This window comes from Pseudogymnoascus verrucosus (assembly GCF_001662655.1).
Source record: "Pseudogymnoascus verrucosus strain UAMH 10579 unplaced genomic scaffold scaffold_7, whole genome shotgun sequence".
In the NCBI taxonomy this organism is placed as follows: domain Eukaryota; kingdom Fungi; phylum Ascomycota; class Leotiomycetes; order Thelebolales; family Thelebolaceae; genus Pseudogymnoascus; species Pseudogymnoascus verrucosus.
The window spans coordinates 193703-209187 of NW_017263658.1; the positions used below are offsets into that span (position 1 = coordinate 193703).

A 15485-nucleotide genomic window follows, 5' to 3' on the forward strand; every position below is an offset into this window, starting at 1 on the left:
GTGCGTCACTGAGACTACTGAGATTATCGGACGCTACTAGAAGTAATCCGAAGCTGTTGGTATTAGCCTGCCCTACTAAATAGATAGCTCCCTATTAAAGCTTGCGACGTGATGTTTACACCCTATAGTGAGGTCGAGCGTGCTCGCGACATCGAGGTGAACGGTCATTAGCCCTGGCGCAAGGAGCACTAAATATTAGCATACCGTGCTGCCGTTGGTAATGGGATTCGGGCTGTCTTAGGGTGCCGGCGCGCTCCAAGCTCACGGCACTAATGATTTGAGATCCCATCGGCACTTAACAGGGGGTTAATCGATAATCAATTATAGACTTTGTATTCAGAACATGTCTACCCCATTCAGTGACACCTCTCCGTTACGCCTCCCGTCCATCCCCTGAACTCCCGCTTAATCAAACAATCCAATGCCCATCATGCCCCCTCCCAGCCAATTCCTCAGACATTCCTCAGACATCACGCTTCACCAATGCAGGTCCAAACAGATCTTCCCCTTCCTTCTGCACCTTCTCCCTCTCCAGCTTCCGCTTCTTCGCCTTCCGCAACTCTTCCTCCCCATCCCCATCCCGCTTGGCCCTCCGCAGCCCCACCAGATCAGCCTTCTCCGGATCCCTGCACCGAGTCAGCTTCTTCGCCAGCCCCTTGAGCTCTCGCATCTCCGCCTCCCCTGGCTGCGAATCAGGCGGTACTGCAGCTAGCATATCGGCACAGGCGCGGAGAGTCTCCATCACGCGCTCGAGAAGTGGGGCAGATGGCAACTTGACTGTCATAAACCACCTTGTCAGTTCCGCATCGGCGAGGAGTAGCGATCCTAGCATGATCTGCGACGGCGTGAAATGGAAGTATGCATCTGTGAGCAGGGCGGATGTCTTAAGACGTTCGCGTGCGTTGCCGTGGGCATCACGCACCCGCGCCGCCACATCGCCCAGCTCGGGTGGTATCTCTGGATTGTCCATGCCTGGCAGTACAGGCGCCGAGCCGTTGGCAAGGGCTTGCAGCTCCATGGCTGCGCCCTCGAGGGCGCGGAAGGGATGGCGCACATCGAATGTGAAGCGCAGGGCTTGGGTGAGGAGGAACTCGGAGGCGAGGACGTCTTCGGGCGTCGTCTTGCCAATCGCGTCGGCGAATTTGGTGAGGCGGTAGTAGTGGTTCTCGGTCTTTGTGGCGAGGAAGAGGCAGGTCTTGAGGATTGCGGCGGGGGGATAGGTCATCGTGCTGTTGGTAAGGTAGAAGCGCTTCAGGTATTGGATTGCTGTTGCCTAGCGGGGTCAGTATTGGAGTGCTCAAGGGGACAGGTTGGTGGGGTTGACGGGGGTCAAAATACCTTGACGTCTGTGGGTAGGTTGAGGTGGTCGCCGAGCTGGAGAGCTTGCTGGCAGAAGAAGCGTACAAGCTTCAACTCCTCATCTGGAGTGAGGAAGTTCACCTCACTAGCCGCAGTGACAGCTGGAGTGCCACTGCGCTCAGCTTCGCTCGTCTCGGCGCTGGCATTTTGTGATGTTGACGCCGCACGACTGGCCTGAACCCGGGCAATAGCTGCTCGAACTCGCTCTGTTGCTAACTTGTTTGTCTTTGAGCGCAGATCTGCCAATCCAGCAGGAGTATAGGACCAGTACCTGTACTGGCTAGAGGTACGGTAGCGATCATCTTCATTCATATTTGCTTCCTGGCATTGTCTGGCAAATGCTTCTGATGGAGAGAGGAATTTGGTGATGGGAGCAAGACAACGGATCAACGTTTATCCGGCGAGGCTGTGGTTTGCTGTGGAAGCTCTCGACGACTATCATAACGAAAGCATAAATATCGTACATAGATAAATTAACATGTGACTGGTGGCATGTAGAGATGAGGTTTCAGTCCCAGTGCAAATAAAATAAAATGCACTTTATATTCAATTTCATATCATTGGGTATTCCTAAATTTCATGTCCGATGTGACCCTCGCGGCCCACCCAAACCCCTATAAACTCTACGCCGATGACCCGTTATGAAGGAAGTTCCACAACCTGGCTAACAAGTTCAGAGCAAAACCAAATCCAGCGACGACCGTAAACACCTTGAACACTTCATACCAATGCGCGGGCTTCATCTCCGTCTCGATAAAGCCCTTGATGGCCACTGTAGACCCCTCGGAATCCTTCGTCTTGGACTCTAGGTCCTGGGACGCAGGGAATCGTCCTGTGCTCATATATTCCTCGAGAAACGCATCCTTCTCAATCCAGCGTTCTCGGATCCAGAGATCAAATTCCCCTGCATCATCAAGAGGAATATCGGAGAGCGCAAATCGACGCCAATACATGTTCACGGACTTTGGTGGCCTTCCTTCGAAGTAGCTGGACCGAAGAGTGAAGTAGTCTTGGCCAAACTGCCCGCGGCTATCAAATGATTAGCGGACGATTATTATAGGAGGTGATGACAATACTTACGCAATACCTTCATATGCCAGAGTGCAGTCGTATACATAATCAACTGTGCCTTTCAGCTCATTCAAGCAGAAGAAAGAGCCAGTGCTTCGTGGCAACATCTGATGCTGGAGGTCTTGGAGGCCTTGCTTTGCTGCCCATTTCGCACTGTTGATTCTCCCATTGTCGCTCAGATTAGTTCCCTCGGGGAAGAGCATGAGCCACATTGGCCTCAGAAGTTTCGTGCCGGGAATCGGTGTTTTTAGCTTTCTGAGCCTGTATGCCATCCTAGCCTTGTCCTTGGACCATTTCCGCGACATGAAGATGAAGTTGAAAAGAACCATGCCTTGTCCGAGGAGGGGGATGTACTTTATAGTCTCTTTCAAGATAATGTAAATGTGACCAGACGTCCTTGGTCTGTTAGCATATCCAATCCACCAAAGATATATCCAGTCAGAGTAGAGCTGCAATGAATTAGTAACGTCAGCTCTCGGATATATCAGTCAACGTACCTGGTGATTGGCAATCAATACTATCCTTTCGGGGAAATTGCACTCAAGCCTGCCATCTGGTAATTGATGAAGCTGGCCCCTGACGCTCTCATCACCACTTATTCTGATAACAGTTGGACTCCACCACTTCGTCATGCAAGTGATGGTAGTGCCGAAAGCCTCCTTTGCCAGAGCTATATTTTTGTAATACCACTCTCTCTTAATCCAGTATAGTGGGATTCCCACGAACTCTGAAATGACAATTCTAATGACTATCAATACAGGTAATCACGTGCGGCTGGGGTAGGACATACGTGCAAGCGCAGGACCAGAAGTACGTCATGAAGAGGACGAATCGAATAAGCTGCTTCGGGCCTCCGTGGACGATTTCACCAGAAGGATGGTGGTCATCTTGCGCAACTTCGGTGCTGCCTCCGCCGAGATCTGGCATTGGAGCCGGCATCTTCGGCCGGCTCTTGATACGGGAAGCGCTCATGTTTTTCGGTTGCCGAAGAAGCACGTACGGCGTCTTTCACTTTGCTTGCCAGTCTAGAAGGTAGGGATGAATGAGAGACAGCTTTGCTGAAATATATACGTGGCGGGGTGGTTTGTCCGGTGAGGCTGTAGCCTATTTTCTTTGGCCACCGCGGGATGCCCCGTTCGACCCTACCTATAGGACAGAGTTGTGGTATGTAGTACCTTTGATCGAAAATATCAAAGGATCAAATTCTAGCCGCAGAATGTAATGCAATTATCCATGGCGAGCAATAAAGCAACGGCACAGTTGCGTCGGCGTTGTGAATATGTGCTGGCGATGTGAATCTTCGATGCCGCTGAGTAAGATGTGTGCAGACGAATGCCGAGAACTAAAAGGGAAATCATCGGCATGACGCGTGACTTGGCAACCCGAAGAACGGAACTTGTCAAATCGGATCCAGTTGATTTGTCCTTTTGTGACGCAAGGCTGCAGCCTCGGGGATGAGCACGGACCGAAGCTCAGCTAACTAGCTATACTGTACCAACTGGCATATCTCTGCAACATCCAAGAACCTTATCACCAACTCATATTAGCTTTCTAACCTCTTCCGTGCTTTACATCCCGGGATTGGTCGAGCTGAATGAGTAGCGACGATGCCTAGTGTTTGTTTACTGGAACTTATAACTCGACTAACTCAACAGTAAGCTCAAGATGCTGCTGCGTCACTGGCGACTTCGAAGCACCCCGACGTCTTGCCTACGATTATTCTCCCAGTCAAGTCGAAGGCAGGAAATCCGTGATCTCGCTCAGTTGCCAGATCGAATTATCCCCAAATACCTCGAGAGTCAACAAAGCGACCTCCTCTCCTTACAGTGGCCCTCTCCGCCACGAAACATACTCTTCGTCAAGAAAGATGGTGCACCGGCCGTGACAGAGTCGATGATAGAGTACGCGAACTATATACATCAAAATTACGAAAATGTATCTCTGATATTTGAACCGCATGTCGCAACATCTGTCCAATCATCCATACCGTTTCCAATCTACACTACCTCCGACAGCTCTGTCCTCTCGAGGAAGGCCGACATGACAACCACTCTTGGCGGCGACGGCACAATTCTGCACGCCTCTGCCCTCTTTTCCACAACAACCCATGTTCCGCCACTCCTATCTTTCAGCATGGGCACGCTTGGGTTCTTGGGCGAATGGAAATTCGAGGAATTCAAGCGCGCCTTCCGTGAAGTCTACATGTCGGGCGCTGCAGCTGGTTCGCACCTCTTCCAGGACCAGCAGCACCCCCACGTTCAAGACATAGCCGGCGGTGAGACGGGAGATGTGACCGGCTGGTCATCTATACGTGGGAAGTCCATGGGGACATCCAGGCTATCAAAAGTCTTGTTGAGGAACAGGCTGAAAGTAGGCGTGTTTGATGCGAATGGGCAGAAAGTCAATAGCGATGGTACAGTTGAGAGTGAGGTGCGCGATATCCACGCCATGAACGAGGTTATCATCCACAGGGGCGCAAACCCTCACATGGCCATCATTGAGATCTTCGTTGGTGGAAGATTTTTAACTGAAGCAGTAGCTGATGGGATGATCATTGCCACACCGACGGGTTCTACAGCGTACAGTCTTTCGAGTGGGGGTAGCATTATTCACCCCCTCGTGAGTAGCCTACTCATGACACCTATTTGTCCGAGAAGTCTCAGTTTCCGACCGCTTGTCTTACCGGCAAATACGCCACTGACTCTGCGGTTAAGCGAGAAAAACCGTGGTCGAGAGTTGGAGGTTAGCATTGACGGAAAGCGTAGCAGCATGGGTGTTGCCTGTGGCATGGAAATTCGGGTTCTGGGGGAGGATATTAAGCGTCCGGATGGGGCCTGGTCTGGCGGCGTACCATGCGTGATGCGGGGGACGAAGAGCGGGATGAAACATGATGATGGATGGGTTGGGGGGCTGAACGGGCTGTTGAAATTCAACCATCCGTTCGGCGAGGAATAGAGGATTGTGACACTACCATGGGACTCAAGAGACGGGAATACTCTGGTTTTAGAACTACCAGGCGCTGTTCAGATTATCTTGCGAGGTATCTGTGGACCCCAATGAGAGAAAGTCGATCTATAGGACCTATGATATAACGGCCTCTCATCATACGGTGCTAGCATTTATAACGCCAATATGCCGAATCTTACCACTGAGAATTATGACTCATTGGTAAGGTCGAAAGGCTACCGCTTATGCCGTGGGAGGAGACCTCCAATTCTGAACTTACTTGTGGGATGTCCTCTGGCTAGTTGGACTCATAAGAAGTCATACATATAACCCATTGCAATGGGGAGATAAGCATTTATTTCGTTAATTTAGCAGGAGTTTCAGGGTTGGGTGGGAGGCGCAACGGAGATGAGAAACCCCTATTTAATAATCTCTATATATTATTTTACCGTGCATAACATATTCCACCCGAAATTCTCCTCCGTAGAAAATAGAAAACTAATGATTATTAGTAAAAAATTTTGACCGACCACAATCCCTGAGAATGGTAATAAGAAGCCAACAGTCTATTGCAGCATTTGCTCAGAGCACAGGGCTACAGGGTTAGATCCTGCGGCGGAAACATAGGTCGATAGGACCAAGCTCGCGAATGGCGTGAGGCGAGCATAATGCTAGAGCTGGGAGCATGGTGATTTAAACACTGAGTAAAAGCTTCCATGACGATGTCAGACTCCTCAGGCTCGATGTTGACAGTGTAGGTTATTCTGCCCCACCAGTTCCCGCAGAATACAGGGTCGGAGGTTTGATCGAGGAAAATCGGTGGAAAGTGGAGCTTGTAAGAAAGTTAGCAGTAGCAACCCCGGATAGGAGGTTCTTAAGCTGGGGAAGGTTTACTTGGAGGCCTTGAGTCGCAAGAAACAATACCGTGCTCGTTATTCTTGTGTATTGTGCGGCTCCCTCAAGTGGCTCAAGGTCATGGAGTAGGATCTGAACCACAGGCCCTGCAGGATCAACCAAGTCGCAAGTCATATCTGTAGGACTTCGTGGATTTTTCAGAAGGTTAGATTTGCCTTCAAGATTCAGATGGGAGAAAGTAAAATAGAGGATAGGGTATAGGAGAACGTTAAATAATTAGATTTTAATAAAACATGCCATGCATTTAATGTAAATTAATAAGAGTTATATTATAATATGATCTGATTCATGACATGGTAGAAACTTGTCTAGGCAGTTAGTATGGTAAACCAGAAAATACCACTAGATTTCGATGTGTATTTCTGTATTTAATAATTGCTCTAATAAGCAGTGGTGCGCCTGATCTTATATAAAACGAACACTCGTAGGGGCCTGTTTATGGCTATTTATGACTGTATATGACAGAGAATTTATAGTCGCAATTTAAGCTGATACGATCCCTCTCTTAAACTCTTTTTCCAAGTAGCTTATAATAAGTTATATCAGCTAATAGCTTTTATTTTAATTGCAGCTACTATAAACACCGATGTCATGTACAGCCCTTATTCGGGCTTTTGGGCAGCACGAGTACTCATACCCATACCGCCTAAATGTTTGAAGTGATAAGATAAGATCTGACAACACTCCCAAGAGGGAACAGACCCCTATTAAAGTGGGGTGCGCGCCCTGAACCGGAAGCTATCCCTTTCGGGATGTGACGAGTTCAAATAAACCACTTGAAGCCGAATCCTACTTCAAGGACAAGCCACGGGCGGCTATATGATTGATATCGGCAAGATATGTTATTCGGTTGCAAAGCGAAGCTCATTAGATCACCGGACCCACCATCTGCGCGTCCTGGTCGAGCAAACGGACAAAAAGGACGCAAATGGGGTATTCATTGCGGCAGCCTGATTATGGGAGGAGCCACTACTGTGCTGCGAGACATTGTTATCATGCTCCGTCCGCGAGGTGATGTGATGGAAAATCCCCCATGCCCATGCCGAAATCTCGAAATGTCTCACACGTCAAAGGCCCTTCCCCTCATCCTCCAGTAAGGCTCAGGAGGAGACGAAACGTCCCCACTAATAGCACAATTCGAGGGTCTTGAGTTCGCCGATCTACGAGGTTGAAAGTCAGCTTCTCTGATTCTATGATATCATGTTGCTAATATGGCAATAAAGCCCGAGACATGGAGGACAAGGAGCCCATGATGAGCACTAAGAACCGCGAGCGAGACTTCGTGTCACAGAATGTAATGACCATCACGTGGCACATATACTCTCCCCCTCCACTTCCCGCCTCCGGGTTCCCATTCCTGCGCGCCCCGGGCGGTTCTTTGTGCTGAAACTGCCCTTGGACTCTCCCTCTCATCACCCGGCGCCAACGCAGGTACTACACAAGTGGGACGATCACTTCCGCTCGTGCCCTGGCTGCCGCCACCAGCCCGCCGCACGTCCTCACGCTAGCTGCTCTGTGTGACCTCTGCATATCTGCATGGTTATGGGCCAATCGGGACCTACGCCTTGTCATGCGCGGAGAACACGCCACAAAGACCGTAATTGCGATGTTGGAATGGGTGCACAAAGTTCGTTGTCTGAGTGCAACATGCGCCACTGCGCTGCTCCGTTTACGGCCAGGGATGTGGGTGCCTGGGGTTCTGATCTGGGACCTGGGGGTCTATCCTGGAATCGCGGCTGCTGGGGTTCTTTTGAATCCGCATTCCACGCTTTGGACTGACCTACATGCATCCTAAGAAGCAAGGGTTGTCAATCAGTTGCAGGACGGTTGCGTAAGAGTGCATCCACGGATCTCACTCTGAATCACGGCTCATTCAGCAAGGGCTGTCTATAACTGCCCCAAGGCCGCGCCAGTATGGCTCCTTCAAATTCAAAGATCGCTGGTGCTCGACTACAGCAGCTTCAGCGCGTCATGGAGGAGAGCTCACGAAGACCATTCATTCGGGCCTATGGCCAAGCAGATCTCGAGGCTATCATGCACATTGTGAGTTTTTGGCCCCATTTGCTCCCCCCCAGAGCCCAAATCCCATGCCACCTATAACTTACAAATCCCAATATGAAACGAGCACAGAAAGCTAATCCGCTCCAGTGCCGTGTTACTGCCCACTCAGCCGCAGCCCAGGAACCAGCCAACACCATCGTTCCTCTCATCTTTGCCCTCCCATATGTCATCCTTCATCCTGAATACACCTTCGTCCTTGACAACGGACATGGTGACTGCGTGGGCTACTGCGTCGCCGCACCATGTTCAGCAACCTACCTGGAACGCTACAAATCCGAGTACCTCCCCACCATCGACCGCTCACTCTACCCACCTCCACCACCTTGTCCTGGGGCCATAGCCGGCAACGAGATCGAGCGCATAGGCAAGAATGGAGACGTGGCCGCCGCCCTCATGCAGCGCCTATACTACCCGGACGAATCGGTGCTACATAGCAAATGGCCGGGTCTACTTAAAGACTATCCAGCCCACCTCCATATCGATATCCTACCCGAGTACCAGGGCCACGGCGGAGGTAAGAACCTCATAGCAGCACTCTTGGCGAAACTCCAGGCCGACAGCGTGCGTGGCATCCATCTCATGAAGTCCGGCGAGAACAAGGGCGCCGAAGTATTCTACGGTCGAATGGGATTCGAGCGATACCCTGTTATCATGGATGGGGGTGAGAGCGGGGAGATCGGGCGTAAAACCGGGGGAGGAGTTTGCATGGTTCAGAAGTCGAGCTAATGGGTTTACTTGCACGGCTTCAGCTGAATGGGAAATGGAGCTAAAGAAGGGGCGTCGGGGAAGTGCCGGAGCACACAGGAAGGGGAGTTCTGGCTTACTATTTCTTCTGTACACGAGGTGATGGCGCGAGCCGCAGGTTCCGACGGCGTGGTAAGGTGTTTAGCTGCTTTTAATGGAAGATTTTTGATTGGTCTGATGCATTCTTCGCCGTATCCATGCATGCAATCATTTCGCTGATAACGAATCGGAGGGTGGCGCCCAGGATGCTTGCGCATGCCACCTGTACAAGGCCAGAGAGCCGGGACTTCGTAGTTTGTTTCGAAGAGCGCAAGGCTTGCAAAGCGAGAAGTTGTGCCGCCAGTGGGCTGTGAGGTGGGATGGTAGGTGTGGTGGGGGCTTCAGGGGCGCATGCGGGCGCGGGGATGTTGGAGCGCCCCGGGACGATCACCCATTTACCCGATCACGATTGCTGGTACGAACATGCGAGCAAGCTGTAGGGATTTGTCTGTTGGGACTCAGCCGTAAGGGTTCAGCTGTAGATTTACCTGTAGGGATTCTGTAGAGTAGGTTACTTCCAATTTCGAAATACACCAGGAGTTATGGGTTGTGATGGGTGGGTTCGACTACAGAGCGTGTTCTGGATTCCCTTGCGTGGATCCCGCGCGAGGATCCCTTGCATGAGGGAAATGGCGTGTGCGCGGGATTGGCCAGCTAGCAAACGAAGAGGATATCGGTTCCGTTCCACCCGTGTTTGCTCCCGTGGGGAATGGCTCCTTCGGCCGTGTTTGCTCTATCGAGGGCAGCCTTCTGCCGACCCTTTCCCGTGGCTCCGTCCGCAGCCTCTCTAGTATCACGAACGCCAAGTCTAGATGCCGCGCTATTTGTTTCATATCTCATTATTTGGTACTAAGATTTACGTCGCGGGGCTAGCGGACTGATACTGGAGGGAGCACCACCAAATGGCAAACACAACCTAGACATTCCTGTTTTTGTTGAGCGAGTACAGTAGAGTACCTCAGCTTAGCGTACCAATTTAGGGCGCGAGGGTGGGAGCTGAAAACCATATGGGATTGCGACCCTCGGAGATGAGGGGGGTGTAAGGATGTCGTGGGGTCTGTCTGGGGTCAGGGACTGGGGTCGGGAATGAAATTTTGGGGTCAGCTGGGGTTTTATAGAGTATGATTGAGCCCAAGGATCTGGGTGTGAAGAAGAAAGAACCCGGTTTTAGGGGTATTAATTAACACAATATACGAGTTGCCCAGATAAGAAGATGCAGCATGTGCAGTAAGCCTTGCAATACTTATAATGGGTCATCTGGGCAGTCGCTATGGGGCGGGTTAAGTAAATTTCCGACGACCATTGCCTTGACACATACATTTGTTTTCATTGTTTGTACGCACTGTACCTAACAATAAAAGCGTACAATATAGCCAGCTTCCGACGTCGTATTTACTCCAAGATGAGAACAACTTCCGATGAACTTCTGATTCGTGCTCAGCTGTGTGCAGATGCTGTCACCTCGCCATGGCTGGTGTTCTCGTATCAGTTGTCCCAGTTTGTCGTTGGTTTGGCCGTACCGAATACGTACCCGCACCTCGGGCAGGGCCGGGCCGTCGCGTGGGATGTCCAAAATAGAAGCTTCAGCACACAGTCATGCGCTAGGGCCCAAGTCTCCGAGCTGTCGGAAATGAAACAGAGATCAAAGAACTATGGTCGTTCGCTCCGTATACGAATGTTATATCCCCGCATCTATTTCGCTGGGTATATTGAGGTGGTGACAAAGCGACCGCAAACTCTCGCAGTCAAGCTGATAATCCGCAACAGTACCGAGCATTTCTCCCGGTTATTTGTCAACATTCCCCACAGCAGTGAAGTTGATGCATAGGTGAGACAGTAAACTTGGGTTTACAGACTCGACACAGTTTAAAAGGATTATAGGAGGCCAGTCTGTTGCCGGTGGTATCCACTAGGGTAAAACTATTTGAACTATAGGGCACTATGGTAGCCTGATCCTGCGCCTGCCGGTTGTTACACAGCAATGCTAGCCATCGATCTTGCATTCTGGCCGAAAAGCCCCCGCTACTACAGAACCTGTGTCCTGAAAAAGATATAGTGGATGTGCCACAACGAGCACTCTTCTTTAAATTTTATCGCGAATATTGAGAGGCAGCTCCGTCTCCTCCTTTCCAACCATCCTGCCATCTCTTCAATTCCCACAATCAAGACACTAGCTGTTTCAGGCTGGCACAGGCTCTCTCAGCTCGAGAGCGACTCAGCCTTAATGAAGAAGACTGCCAAGAAAGCAAATGTGAGGTACTGTAAGTCACTCGTACTATACTGGACTGTGCAGTATAGAACTGCGCTAGGCAGCGTGGGCGATGGGAGATCGTCCCTTGAGCACATGGCAGGTGCGGAACAGCTCAAAGTCTTTCTTCATCCCCTCCCCTTTCTCCATCTCTGTCAATATGCTCGAGTATCCCATTGTCATTACAAGCCCCTCCAACCCTCGCCATGGAAGCCCGCGCCTCAATGTTCTCTAGGCTCCTGCCAAGGCTCCTATCGCAATGCATGTACTATATATAAATCGAGTCGCTTCCCTGTAAGCCTCGTTTTTGAAATTCCACCTCTAAAAACCCCAGCTTATAACCACCCCTTTCTCTTCTCCCTCGCGCCCCCAAGGCTGTGCACAGCATCCGTATTCTTATATTTAATTACCCCCCAGACACGATGCTACAACCTTCGGCAGCTAGTATACTTTTTTTTTCATTTCATCAAGTCTCCGATCGTCTTTGTCGCCAACCATGACTAAACTTCTCATCATTTTGTCACTATTTACATACACGGTCTCAGGTGCTCCTGATCATTTCAGGCTGTGGTTTCCTCAATATGGCCCAACATTTGAAGGTTATGTGAGGTCATGCAAAGAAACATATGACGCCTACAGAGAGGATAAACCTTGTCGCCCGGTAAATTATGTAGGGTGCCAATCTGGAAGAATGATCCATTGTCTCCTAAGCCAAGCCACCGAGTCTTTGAAAGCAAACATGGCGTCGGCTGGCGTTATTTTAGGGCTCCTCCCCACTACACTGTGTCTAGTCGGGTTGAGCACCGTTGAGACTGGTCTTTTAGCCTATCGGCGGCCTTTATTATCGCTGCTCCTAGCTTCTGGAGCACCGGCAATTTCTCCAAGCCGAATTTTTGACTATCGAGACTCAATAGAGCTACTCCGAAATAGGTCTACCTACATCAATACACCTAAATTTACACCAACGTGGGCGGCAATAATAGTCACCCTCCAGTACATACTCGCATCCGTTGCAATTGCCAACTTAGCGCACGTTAGCTGGGAACTGTGTATCAAGACAGTTTGCAGTTTCTCTTCGGACACAGCGTTCCAACCCGCACTCTGGGCGTTTGTAGCTATACCCATCCATCTAATGGGACGACTTGCAGTGGCACTCCGTTTCCGTTGCGAAATATCGGAGTTAGAACCTGGAGAGCGTTCATGGGCAAGGAGGCTTCGAGAGGAGTTTCAGCTGACTGCAAGACACTCGCCTGCCACACTTCACACTAAACAGGAAGCGTATTCGTTTATATTTTGCTCCTGGTGCACATCAACTGGGGCAGTCTTGCACATCATGTACGGCACACTTGTTTTCTCAAGCATTTTGTTCATTAGTGCACAGGACGCAATAAAGGTAGCGGCGAGGTATCTATGCTCTACTCTTATCTGCAGGATCATTCTTAAGTTCGAAATTATAGGGATGCGTGGTGTGATGGAGATTGAGAAAGAATCTAAAGAATAGCTTAGTAAAGAACACAAGTTTGTGCGTGAAACATTAATGAATCTAACCGTCATGCACCTAATAACGGCGTGAAAAGGTTGTTCATGGAGGACTTCGCCCAGAATGGATCCGGAGTGTGGATAATTGGAGGCCGCCACACCCTTTAAATTGTAATATGTGCCGCCCCAACTGACGAAAGAAGTCGATAGATTTAACTAAGAAACCAACAAGGTTCGAGGATAAATATTAGTTGCAAGGCATTGGTAGGGTGTATATAATTGAGCGAATTTCTTGCACGGAGGACGCCCAACCATGAAATGGTAAAAAACGAGGCCAATTTGTACGTGGTTTCCGTTAGTATTTATTTTGCGTCTTCACAAGAAACTGTGAAGGAAACTTAATAACTATAAGTCTACATCGATCTAACAGTCTAGAGTATTTCCCTTCTGTTGAGTTATTGTGGTGTTTGTCTTTGCCTCTGTTAGAATTTGCGGGGTTGGCATATGGGATGAAACCTTCGGTGGATAGCTGTCCTGAGAGGAAATTATCCCGGCCCCTTCAATAGGTCAGTTTGGCCAGTACACCAAAATTGCAATATATACGGCTCATCAGGCCGAATGTGTGGGGTTGTCACTAGATCACAAGGTTTCCCCATATTAATTAAAGCGCGGCGCCGTCGGCCCTTGCTCCTCTAACCGGAGGACGACGAGTAACGCCACGACACACCTCCGTAGCCCTCTTACTTACCTGGGCTTTTACGCCACGATTCATTCCCCATACTTAAGCTTATCACTCTGCCTGGAATTTACTGGGCAATCCTGCGCGGTAGCCCGGCAGTGATTTTGGCAGGCCAAAAGTACAATGGGAAAATAAGCTCAACATGACAGATTTCCCAGATGGCTTGGGCCTCCCGGCTTGGCCATCCGGATCAGCGTCACTTATAGTATTTACCAATGCCCGAATGACGCTAATCTTGGCCAGATTGAACCGTTTCAGGGTTTAATAAGCTTTAATCACAACCTCGGAGGTCTGGTTCCGTGGCATCATGGCAACTCGAGCCTGCTCCTTGAGCGGGGCTGGCCGAGAAGTCCAGCACGTCTCTCTATATAAAGAGACTTACGCCTCCACGATCACTTCGTTAGCCAAGGTTTTATTCATATCTGCTCAATCGCCTTTGAAAAAATGAGGTTTTACCAGCCCTTAGCCGGTGCGTTGCTCATCGGTGCTGCCCAAGCACAGCAAGGAGCATGGGCTCAATGTGGAGGACAAGGTTGGACTGGCGGGAAAACATGTGTGTCAGGTTACCAATGCGTTTATTCGAACGACTGGTACTCTCAGTGCCTCCCTGGTACTGCCTCAACGCCGACTACTACCGCTGCTCAAACTACTACCGCTCCTGCTCAAACCACTACTGCAACGAACCCTTCAGCGACAGGCTGGAAGTGGCTTGGTGTCGATGAGTCCGGTGCTGAGTTCGGACAAGGAAGCCTTCCCGGTGTCTATGGCAAGGACTTTATCTTTGCTTCGACCGATGTTCTTGGTGTATGGACTCCCCAAACGATGACATACCTTTCAACTAACCATTTGATAGTCGCTTATGAAAGAAGGCTATAACATTTTCCGTGTGCCCTTCCTCATGGAGCGCATGGCGCCCGGCGGAGTCGGATCGGCATTCTCAGCGGCCTATCTTGCGAACTACACTGTTGCAATCAACTACATCACTCAGAACGGAGGATACGCTGTTGTCGACCCTCACAACTTTGGCCGGTACAACGGTGCTATCATCACGGATACGAATGCATTCGGCACCTTTTTCAAAACCCTAGCAACGGCCTTCAAGAGCAACGCCAAAGTTGTAAGTCAAGTCCTCCCCTAAGAGCTCTCTCACCCAAACTAATCCAACCAGATCTTCGACACAAACAACGAGTACCACGACATGGACCAAACCCTTGTCCTAAACCTAAACCAGGCCGCCATCAACGCCATCCGTGCCGCCGGCGCCACCTCCCAATACATCTTCGTAGAGGGCAACTCCTACAGCGGAGCCTGGACCTGGGCCAACGTCAACGACAACCTCAAGGCTCTCACCGACCCCCAGAACAAGATCATCTACCAGATGCACCAGTACCTCGACTCCGACGGATCCGGAACATCGGATGCCTGCGTCTCCTCCACCATCGGCGTCGAGCGCGTGACCAGCGCGACGGCATGGCTGCGCGCGAATAAGAAGATCGGCATCATTGGTGAGTTTGCGGGCGGTGCTAACAGCCAGTGCAAGACTGCTGTTACCGGCCTGCTGCAGCACTTGAAGACGAACTCGGATGTGTGGACTGGTGCTATGTGGTGGGGTGGTGGCCCATGGTGGGGTAACTACATCTATGGCTTTGAGCCCCCGAGTGGTACTGGGTATACGTACTACGACTCTACTCTCCTGCAGTTCCGCCCATGATAGGTTTGTCCATTGACAAGGGACGGTACTGAGGGGTGATTTGTAAATAGCCGTTACATTCTTCTCACATATTTTGTGGTAACATTGGAAGCTTCACGCTGACATCTTTAAATAAAATCCTTACCACTCATTTCCAACAAGAGAGACTAGAATATCTGAAGTTCCTCATCATC

General features: G+C 50.3%; 7 protein-coding genes across 7 annotated transcripts; 4 read left to right on the plus strand and 3 right to left on the minus strand.

Annotated features, from left to right (window-relative positions):
* Positions 1-201: 201 nt before the first annotated feature.
* On the minus strand, positions 202-1685 carry VE01_02827 (uncharacterized protein). The gene is made up of 2 exons (XM_018272331.2): positions 1339-1685; positions 202-1273 (listed from the first exon to the last, which is right to left on the minus strand). Exons 1-2 carry the CDS (start codon positions 1669-1671, stop codon positions 464-466), a joined length of 1143 nt encoding a protein of 380 aa, XP_018133231.1. The 5' UTR covers positions 1672-1685; the 3' UTR covers positions 202-463.
* A 209-nt stretch (positions 1686-1894) lies between these two features.
* Positions 1895-3744, minus strand: VE01_02828 (uncharacterized protein). Its single transcript, XM_018272332.2, has 4 exons — positions 3221-3744; positions 2928-3171; positions 2440-2879; positions 1895-2388 (listed from the first exon to the last, which is right to left on the minus strand). The coding sequence occupies exons 1-4, from the start codon at positions 3400-3402 to the stop codon at positions 1983-1985; spliced, it is 1272 nt and encodes a 423-aa protein (XP_018133228.1). The 5' UTR covers positions 3403-3744; the 3' UTR covers positions 1895-1982.
* Positions 3745-3934: 190 nt separating this feature from the next.
* Positions 3935-6033, plus strand: POS5 (NADH kinase pos5). The gene has a single exon (XM_018272333.2). The coding sequence runs from the start codon at positions 4096-4098 to the stop codon at positions 5383-5385; it is 1290 nt and encodes a 429-aa protein (XP_018133227.1). The 5' UTR covers positions 3935-4095; the 3' UTR covers positions 5386-6033.
* Positions 5972-6405, minus strand: VE01_02830 (uncharacterized protein; the record flags this gene model as incomplete). The annotated part of the gene is made up of 2 exons (XM_018272334.1): positions 5972-6208; positions 6271-6405. The coding sequence occupies 2 exons, from the start codon at positions 6403-6405 to the stop codon at positions 5972-5974; spliced, it is 372 nt and encodes a 123-aa protein (XP_018133364.1).
* Positions 6406-8205: 1800 nt separating this feature from the next.
* VE01_02831 (uncharacterized protein) lies at positions 8206-9078 on the plus strand (the record flags this gene model as incomplete). The annotated part of the gene is made up of 2 exons (XM_018272335.1): positions 8206-8334; positions 8440-9078. 2 exons carry the CDS (start codon positions 8206-8208, stop codon positions 9076-9078), a joined length of 768 nt encoding a protein of 255 aa, XP_018133365.1.
* Positions 9079-11708: 2630 nt separating this feature from the next.
* Positions 11709-13062, plus strand: VE01_10751 (uncharacterized protein). The gene is made up of 2 exons (XM_059464203.1): positions 11709-12905; positions 12961-13062. Exon 1 carries the CDS (start codon positions 11880-11882, stop codon positions 12882-12884), a length of 1005 nt encoding a protein of 334 aa, XP_059320186.1. The 5' UTR covers positions 11709-11879; the 3' UTR covers positions 12885-12905; positions 12961-13062.
* Positions 13063-13566: 504 nt separating this feature from the next.
* Positions 13567-15458, plus strand: VE01_02832 (uncharacterized protein). Its single transcript, XM_018272336.2, has 3 exons — positions 13567-14405; positions 14455-14718; positions 14770-15458. The coding sequence occupies exons 1-3, from the start codon at positions 14046-14048 to the stop codon at positions 15310-15312; spliced, it is 1167 nt and encodes a 388-aa protein (XP_018133362.1). The 5' UTR covers positions 13567-14045; the 3' UTR covers positions 15313-15458.
* Positions 15459-15485: the final 27 nt, after the last annotated feature.